Here is a 9720-nt window from a genome sequence, read left to right as displayed (position 1 = left end):
CTCTTGTATCCTCCACCAGGATACCTCCCATCTCAGGGGTCTTAGCCACCGTCGGGGGAAGCCGCCTTCCCTGCGGCTTGCAAATACAAAAAGATATAGGCAAAGCCCAGGTCACAAAAAAGTCTAATAAACACCCAGCATCTGATCAGCACTCAGTGCATGTGAAATATAGTCTTAGAGAAACCGCCACCTCACTAGTCAGCGCACTGGTGGTGCTTGTGAGGATCTAGTAGAGCCTCTCTGGCGTTCCAGCCGTTTAGAATTACCGGCCCGCTGCCATCTTGGTACAGTAGGTAGTCTGCTGATTTTGGATTGGGAAGGAGCTGCCGTCATCGGTAGAGACAGATTAGCCTTGCCAAAGGCTACAGACGCTTCCTCCATATCCCGAACCCTGTATGTTGCGCCATCCACCGTAAATAATAAGCTGAATGGAAAAGTCCACCGATAGCGGATATTTTTGTCCTGTAGTACAGTGGTAGCCGGCCGCAGGTCAAACCGTTTGCGCATGGTCGAGGCAGCCAAATCGTTAAAGATATTCAATTTATGGTTTTCCCATATCCACTCTTTTTGTTTCCTGGATGCAGCACAGATGAGAGTTTTTTCTTGAAAAGTCTGAAGGCACGTTAAGATATCCCTGGGTTTTCCAGTGTTGCGGGGTCCCTGTACCCGATGTGCCCGCTCGATATGAAAAGCTTCTGCTCTCGGTACCGGCTCTATCTCTCCTCCGTCCTCGATCAGTAGTATAGCGTTAAAGATTTTCATAACGACATCCGTGCAGTTAATATATTCGGGAAGCTCGGGGACGCCTCTGATGCGAATGTTATTGCGGCGGGATCTGTTTTCTAAATCCTCTACTTTTCATGTAAGGACTTAAGAGTGGCCTGAGCTTGCTTCGAGTCGTCCGCCATTTTATGTAAATCCTCCTCATGCTGTTCAACGCGGATGTCTAAATCATCCACGCGGTGCCCCACCGCCGCTAGCTCCTCTCTTACCTCGGATATAGAGGTCAGCAGATCTTGTTTGTGCTGTTTGAGGTCTCGTCTGAGGTCTATAAACCACTCCCTGAGTTCCGTGCGGGTAGTAAGCTCTGAAAGTGACGCGGGTGCGGCGTGGTCAGAATCGAGCTCCGGGGTCTCGTTTGAGGCCTGCTCCACCGTCGCGTCCACTGAGTTATCAGGCGGTTTAATATAAGAAAATTGCGTAAGGTCCGGATTTTTGCGTTTCGACGCCATCTCTACTATTCCAGGCGGAATTCTAGGGTGTTATTAGCTGATAGATCGAGAAATTTTGTGCTTTTCGGGCTTTGTAAAAGAAACGTCGCAGGGAGCTATCGCTTCAGGCAGCCATTCCCGTCGGTGACGTCAGCGTGCCCCCGGAACAGAATTATTCTTAGTGGTAACAGAAAAAAATGACCCTCACCAGCAGGGCTAAGGGTCTTGTACCTACTCTCGCAGCTGAGCCTTGGTCTTCTCTTCTGTTATGGGCCCCGGAGTCCGGGAAACCCACCTAGGTAGCAGCACAGGACTGCAAGGTAGGATTTAGAGCAAGACAAGGGCTGGTCTTCCATCTAGCCAGCTCCCTCCCCCACAGGTTGAGCCCTTGAGTTCTGGGGGCCAGTAGGTCTCTGCGGCAGCAGTACCTTATAGTGGTGAGTCTACACAGGCAAGGCTTGGACAAAACAGGCTGGAGCCAAGGCTTGGTGGGCAGCACAAAGCAGGCAGGCTTAGTGGGCAGCACAAAGCAGGCAGGTTTAGTGGGCAGCAAAAGGCAGGCAGGCTTAGTGGGCAGCAAAAGGCAGGCAGGCTAAGCAGGACCTGGAACTAGCCAAGGCAAGGACAGGGCTCTGGTACAAGCAAAACTAGAGACCAGAACAGATGGGACAAGACCAACAAAGCAGATTTGGGCAGGACTTGGACAAGGGGAACACAGAACAAAGAACACAGAAGCCCGAAGGCAGCAAGACTTGAAACAGATAGAGTAGGCCCAAAGGCCCCAAGACAGGATACAAGAGAGAATAGGCCAAACGGCCTCAAGGAAAGACAGAAGACTAGAAGGCCAGAAGACCACAAGACAAGAACACGGGTCAGGTCACAGAGCCAGAAGTGACACCATGAGAAGACAAGGCTACTACGGCAAGACAGGTATATATAGGGCAGGGAGTTTGATGTGGCAAGGGTAAGTGAGGAGGAACTTGAAACTAGTGATGAGCCATTCTGAGGGCCTTTGCTGGTGGGGAGGCCTCAGTGAGGTAGGTTAAGGCTGTGTAACAAGCAAAATCCTAATACTCAGTTCTCTAGCTGGAGTATGAAGGTCAGAAAGAAGAAAGCAGGATACAGGGGTGGAGGTTATACTTTTGTGGAAATTTATGATTGCACAAGATACATTTATAAAGGAAATCACATTATAGAATATTCTGATATGTAATATGAAATTGACACCAAAACATTCCTGATGTGGAAGTGGAAGACCTACTATTAAATCCATTCTATGCTTTTTTTTCTTGTGGCTTCTGTGTAAGAAATATATTTAAGGATCTACTCACAAGTTGCAATTTCTCATTGCTTGACCTGCTACCTGCAATTGAATGCAAAACTAATGCATTTCTTGAATAGCATATGCATAGTAAAGATTAAAAATAGTAAGATTATTAAACCAAATACCTCAGAACAAGCAATAGCTCAATTTAATGCACTTTATAATTCAATATATCAATTTTCACTTCTCAGAGACTGGTCATAGAAATGAGTGAGGTTGTATACTGCACCCAACCCATTGGAATCTCTTGTGCTATCCCTACTGTAAAGATTTAGGTGGGCTTGAGACCCTCGGTGTGCAGGGGAAGATAGTTTTCAAAAAGGACTGTATTCCAGAAACTGAGGTCTTGAGGGTTACAGCTATCCAGAGCCAACCAGAAAAACATATACGAGACAAGGGTTAATGTGGTGTTCCCAAGGCAATTTAATATCCGCATCATAGTAAAGTCCAGGAATCTGAAAATTAAAGAGAAGTATATGAGATGGTTAGCCCTCCAACAACACGGAGAACAACAAAAGGATGACATCATTCATACCTCATGATGATAATCCACATACTATCAATCTCAAGAATAAGCAATGAAATTATGAAAAACCATTACATTCCGTGGATAGTGGGCAGGCCCCGCAAGCCTTGGAACTCACCCAAACACCAACTTCCCTATGCATGGCTGGACACCACCAGAACTGCCTGCCAGCACATCTTCCTAGGCATGCATGCACCCACCCACCTTACCTTTGAAGGGCCTGCGACGGGAAAAAGGCTGCAGCGCCCCTTGATGTTGTCATCCCTGAGGCCCTATAAAAGGCCCTTTCCAATGCCTCTACCTTCCCTCAGCATCAGGTTACCTACCTTCCAGTGTAGTGTGAGTTTCTGCTTCTCCTGCGCTCCAGCCCAGTCTGCTTCATCTCTCCATCCCAGCCTGTCTCGCCTGTTCAGTCTAGTCTTATCCAGCCCCAGCCTTCCTTCCTGCTTTGCCGAGTCAGTCCTTCTTCTTGTTCCCTACGGCTGCCTTTGGTCTGACTTCTGGATTCAACCCTAGCCTGGACCTTGCCCATTCGTGCCTGCCTTCTGCCACTGACCCTAGCCTCGGCATTGATCCTTCTTGCATGCTGCCTGCTTCTGACCCTAGCCTGACTCGGGACTTGCTTTCCCACTGCTTCCTAAGAGACTGTCGCCTAAGACCTGCCAGCTGCCGGAACCTGAGGGCTCAACCCAAGAGGAAAGGTGTTGGTATAAGTGAATTGTGAGACTTGTCTCGTCCCTGCATAGCTCCACCAGCTGTCAGTAAGGGCCTATGGTCTTCCCCCATAAATGAAGCCAACCTTCCCACAGTTACAAGGGTCCACGAATCTTACAGACTCTTAGATTATGACATAGAGAATATAAGGTGGTCAATATTCAAAGCACATTCAGCACTATTTAGCCAGATAAGCGGGACTTATGAATCTAAGTAGCGGCCACTAAATGTGTGTGTATGTTCAGTGGCTGCCATTTAGCCGTATAAGTCCCTTATACGGCTAAAATGTTCACATATAAAAAGTGTGCATTGGGCAGAATGGGGGTGCAGCGAGTTAGTCGTATAACTTATATGCCTAACTACCAATATTCAGAGTTAGATGTATAAGTGTATGTCTACGTTTAGATGCCTCTTAGAGCAGGTCTAAACTTTGTTGATTAGACTTATCCAACGAAGTGCGTACACATACACGTATATTCAGCAGCTTTGCTGTGCCGCTGAATATACATTGTAACTTAGCCAGATAAGTTCTAACTGGCTAAGGGCCTGATTCACTGAGGTTTTGTTCCCATTCTGTATCTATGGGAAAAATGCTTAGTGAAACATGCTCTAAGTTGCACGGCCAGCATTGAATATTGACCTTATGTTGCTGAAGATTACTTACTATAACTGGGAATTATTATTATTACTAATAAGTACTTATTCTGCATATCCAACACAATTGTTCTTTGCATATTATAACGTGCACATACAGTCACATACAAGGATCAAGATGTTTGTTCTATCAATCTATATCTTAAGAACAGAAAAGTACAAATGCCACATGAAAAAGAAGAAACAGTAAAATTAAAATATCACATGGAATTCACATATCATCTCTGTTAGGAATCACAAGGGCAGTTCAATAATGTCTGTTTTGAAAAAGGTGCCAGGTGAGAATCAATATAATTACAGAAGGTCCCCTTTATTGCTTAATAAAATTAAATATTCTCTCTTGTGTAGAGATAATGATAGCTTCATGGACTGCCTTCATTCATTTAGAAAGTGATGATATGGAGTGTCCATTTTTCCATCTCCTTTCAGAGACATTACCACAATGAGAACAAACCACATTCTCACTTTCACAGTTCCACCTTCCGTCATATATTTTGCACACTGAGGGTGGGTTTCCAATTCTTACTCTTGATTTTAACTCCTTTCATTCATTTCGCACATTTGGGACAGGTGTAGAGTATAATTCTGACATAATTTCTATTTCTAAGGCATTTGTTTCTACACCTGACCTATTGACACTTCAGCCAATTGAGTTTTCAGGATATTCACAATAAATATGCAGAAGATAACATTTCCATATATTGGGACTCCAGTGTATGTACAATATCTCATGTACATTCATTGTGAATATCCTGAAATCCCTACTGGCTGTTGGGTCAACAGAGCAGATTTAGGAAACACCATTCTAATATCTATTAACAGCCTTTTTCTGATCACTTTCACCTACTTGTATCCTGGATATTGCCTCTCTTGCTGCCTCCTTTGTGCCTCTCTCTTCTTTTTCTCTTCATCCTACATTTTAAGAAAATCATTACAAATAAGAGAAAAGAAATGGCATCCTTTAGCCTATGAGGAATGCAGGCGGAAGGATCAGTGCTGCAAAGCCTCCTTTAAAACTTTCTACTGCAACCATCTGTCTATAATAATGACTGAGTGACATGGATAGTTAAATTTAAGGCTGGCATGAGTTTGGCAACATATTCTGTGCATTATTTACTTTGTATGCTGTTGGCTTTGCATGAAATTTAAGCTATTTCCAAACTGTGCAGTTGTGGCATCTTTGAGCATATTTTGCTCAATTTACTAATTTCTAATCATTGGGGAAGGAACTTTTACTGAATAAAAGGTAGGTTGGTTTTTTTTTAATTTCCCACTCTCTCTGCAGGTAAACATATATGTGTTTTTTCACATTGTGCATACTTTTACCTGCATTGAATGGAGGCATTCCCCATAGGTAGGATAGGGCTGGCAAGGCAACAATGCACATTATTTTGCATTTTCAAAACTATGCACATTGTTTTGAAGGGAAAGGTACCCACGGTAAAAGCAGATGAAAATATCTGCAGGGGCAATATTCAGTCTGGCCATGGTGTGGCACATTTTGCAAATAATTTTAACCAATGTTTAATTTTGTTTTCATTATTGCCCTCCCAAAAATTAGTCCTGCAGGGGAGAGTGTGTTGCTCTCTCCCTGCACAGAGTTCCATCCTGTGCCCCTTGCTTCCCCTAAAGACACCTGAGCTGCTGAGAGCGGGGAGAGCACTGGTGCCATCAACTGCCAGAGTCTTAGAGCTTGGCGTGCAGTGATTGAGGTGTGAGAGAGTGTTGCTCATCTCCCTGCATGGCATTTCATCGTATGCCCCCTGCCACAGCTGAAGACACCTGAGTCGCCAAGAGGGGAGAGCCCTTGGCAGGGTGGGTGTATCCCATTAGGCAGTCAACTAGGGCACCAACCATTAGGGGGTGGTAAAGAGCAGCCATGTGGGGCCACAAGCAGAGCCTATCCCACTCGCGGCCGAAAGTAGGCTGCGAGCGGCGCCTATCCTGCTCGCAGCTGAGAAAAGCAGACACTCGGCGGGCCACGAGCGGCATCTCAGTGAATGAGGTCAGGGCCAGAGAGGGAAGGAGGGGGTGGGCACAAAGCAGAAGGTTTGCTAGGGCACCTAACAACCTTGCATGGGCCCTGGACCTTGGTGACATTTGTTGGTGCCTTAAAGCGCGGAGTGCAGTGATAGAGGTGGGAGTGTGTGTTGCTCATCTTCCTGCCTGGTTTTGCATCCTGTGCCCCCTGCTGCTGCTGAAGACACCTGAGCTGCCAAGAGAGGGGAGAGTCCTTGGTAATATCATCCATCGGCGCCTTAAAGTGTGGCATGCAGCGAGACGCTGCCGCCAGTGCGCTGAAGCCAGCGCACCCCTTCACACACTTCTGCAGTCGGACCTCCAACACTTTGTTTTCTTAAAAAAAAAAACCTCTCTTGATGCGTAAAAACAAGTCCTGTGTGAGGACCTTACCACTAGGTCCCCTTTATCTCAGCCTACCCTGGAGATTTTTCACTTTACTAGCCAAAGTGTTCTGGGTGCTGTTGAACTTGGACCTTCTGGTTCTGTTTTCTTGGAGACCGAGACCTCCCTTAGCTCCAATAGATTTATATCCTGGTTGATGGACAGAAGACAATGTGTGATGGTAAATGGAACTTACTCTGAAGAGAAAGCGGTGTTAAGCGGAGTGCCGCAAGGATCGGTGTTGGGACCGGTCCGGTTCAATATCTTTGTGAGAGACATTGCGGATGGGATAGAAGGTAAGGTTTGTCTTTTTGTGGATGACACTAATATCTGCAACAGAGTGGACACGCCAGAAGGAGTGGAGAGAATGAGACAGGATTTAAGGAAGCTGGAAGAGTGGTCGAAGATATGGTAGCTGAGATTCAATGCCAAGAAGTGCAGAGTCATGCATATGGGGTGTGGAAATCCAAAAGAACTGTATTCGATGGGGGATGAAGGGCTGATGTGCACGGAGCAGGAGAGAGATCTTGGGGTGATAGTGTCTAACGATCTAAATGTGGCGAAATAATGTGACAAGGCGATAGCTATAACCAGAAGAATGCTGGGCTGCATAGAGAGAGGAATATCGAGTAAGAAAAGGGAAGTAATTATCCCCTTGTACAGGTCCTTGGTGAGGCCTCACCTGGAGTACTGTGCTCAGTTTTGGAGACCGTATCTCCGAATGGACAGAGACAGGATGGAGGCGGTCCAGAGAAGGGTGACCAAAAAGGTGGAGGGTCTTCATCAAATGACTTATGAGGAGAGATTGAAGAATCTAAATATTTACACCCTGGAGGAAAGGAGGAGCAGAGGTGATATGATACAGACTTTCAGATACTTGAAAAGTTTTAATGATCCAAAGACAATGACAAACCTTTTCCATTGGAAACAAATCAGCAGAACCAGGGTCACAATTTGAAGCTCCAGGGAAGAAGACTCAGAACCAATGTCAGGAAGTATTTCTTCACGAAGAGGGTGGTGGATGCCTGGAACGTCTTTCCGGAGGAAGTGGTAAGACCAAAACTGTGAAGGATTTCAAAGGAGCGTGGGATAAATACTGTGGATCCATAAAGTCTAGAGGATGTGAATGAAGAGAAGAGGCATGGGGGTGGCTTGCGGGAATGACAGCTACTACCTGGAGATTAATACCCTTATTCAATAAACATACTCACTGTTAATGCGACTCCAACATTGCTCTATGCTTCAATGGCAAGAGGAAATGTGGAAATAATGATTTGCATTCACAAAAAAGCGGAGGAGTAGCTTGCTTGTTGCGACAATTACTACCCCAAACCAATAAGACTGATACTTCACTTTCAAAGCATATCCAGCATAGCTCTCTGCTTTAACGGCAGGGGGGAATAAAGAAAAGAGGATTTATATTCAAACAACAACCAACAAGGACTGAATTGCACAGGCTGGGTAAACAAGCATGGGAATAGCTTGCTTATTGCAGCAGTTACTACCCCTAACCAATTACGCTAGATACTTCACTTAGATGCAGCTCCAGCACAGCTCTCTACATCAATGGCGGGGGTGGAAGGTAACTAGAACCAAAAAGTTACTAATAAGAGCCAAGAGTAACAGATAAGTATGAGAAAAAAAACATAAGTGTGAAAGCTTGATGGACAGACTAGATGAGCGTTTGGTCTTCTTCTGCCATCATTTCTATGTTTCTATCTATGTTTCTATCCCCAGGGTTAGAACCTCAACTCAGCTGGATTTTCTGGACAAGGCTGCAAGATTTGAAAACTCTGCTCCCATTTCCCAAGGTGGGGCAACCCAGCTGTGTCTTTTGGGTTCCTCTACTTCTTTGAACCATCTGGAAAAGCCTGCTACAATATCGCTGGATTCCTTGTGGGTTGCCATCAAGAAGCTGGAAACCACCCTGTCATCCAGGGTTGATTCTGTGATGAACCCAATGGGGAACATGTCTGTTACTTAATGATAAAGCTCAAAACATTCAGAAGCATGCTGAGAAACTGACTGTTCTAGAGGGTAGGATATCATCTGTTACTGAGCAAAATGTTAATGTGATAAGAGACAATATTAATTTACATAAAAGATTAGAAAATCTGGGTAATTACGTCAGAAGATAATTTAAGGATGTTAAATGTTCCTGTATGTTCAATTGTTTCCCCTTTGGAGATGCTTGGGAGATTTTTTCAAGCTCTCCTTGGTATCTCTAAAGAGGCTACTCCTTCAGATATTAATGCATACTATTTGTCTTTTTCTTCTCAGGCGGTGGCAAGTGTTTTTAAAGAAGATCCTTTTGATTTGACAGGGTTTTTTTGGAGAATTCAGATTTTTCTGTAGAGGACAGAGCAACTATTTTGGTGGAATCTGATAAACAATTGGTATTGAAGCTTTTTTGATTTTTTTTTTTTTTTAGCTTAAAAGAATGTGCTTTTTATGGTCAAAATGTTTCTATTTTTCCTGATGTAACTAGAGACACACAGCAACACAGAAGGTTGTAGATACTGGAGGATCTTTTCAACTGAAATTCCCTTGTAAGTGTATGCTTAAATATCAGGGTAACAGATGTTTTCTATGATGTGGTTTAGGAGCATCGGGCGGGCCAGCAACGAGCCCGGTGGAGAGGCGCGCACGAGAGAGAGACCCCCGGAGACCTCCCATGGAGCAGCGGCGGCGGTATCTAAGTGTCAGGCGGGCCAGAGAGAAGAAGAGGGAGTGGAGGAGGGCTGAGGGAGAGGGACGGGGTTGTGGAGGAGGTGGGAGGGGAAGGTGGCTGACATTGGTGGTGGCTTAAACACTCCAGAGTAATAATATTGGTCCAGTTTGTGTAAGAATGGCTATTTCCTGTTTCCTTTTTCTTTGCTGCTAACTCT

The 9720-nt window shown here is 45.1% G+C and overlaps 1 protein-coding gene across 4 annotated transcripts in view; it reads right to left on the bottom strand.

Moving 5' to 3' along the window:
• Positions 1–2678: 2678 nt before the first annotated feature.
• The window catches only part of LOC115090736, a 161363-nt gene continuing 154321 nt past the window's right edge, over positions 2679–9720 (bottom strand). For all 4 annotated transcript variants that reach the window (XM_029600198.1, XM_029600201.1, XM_029600200.1 and 1 more), the window contains 2 exons: positions 5277–5341; positions 2679–2990 (listed from right to left, as the gene is read on the bottom strand). In XM_029600198.1, coding sequence (XP_029456058.1) covers positions 2807–2990; positions 5277–5341 — 249 coding nt within the window. In that variant the 3' untranslated portion in view covers positions 2679–2806. The remainder of the gene's footprint in view (positions 2991–5276; positions 5342–9720) is intronic.

Source organism: Rhinatrema bivittatum, chromosome 4 (genome assembly GCF_901001135.1).
Source record: "Rhinatrema bivittatum chromosome 4, aRhiBiv1.1, whole genome shotgun sequence".
Classification (NCBI taxonomy): domain Eukaryota; kingdom Metazoa; phylum Chordata; class Amphibia; order Gymnophiona; family Rhinatrematidae; genus Rhinatrema; species Rhinatrema bivittatum.
The sequence above is the reverse complement of the archived record's forward strand: the minus strand, read 5'-3'. Positions and strand labels throughout refer to the sequence as shown.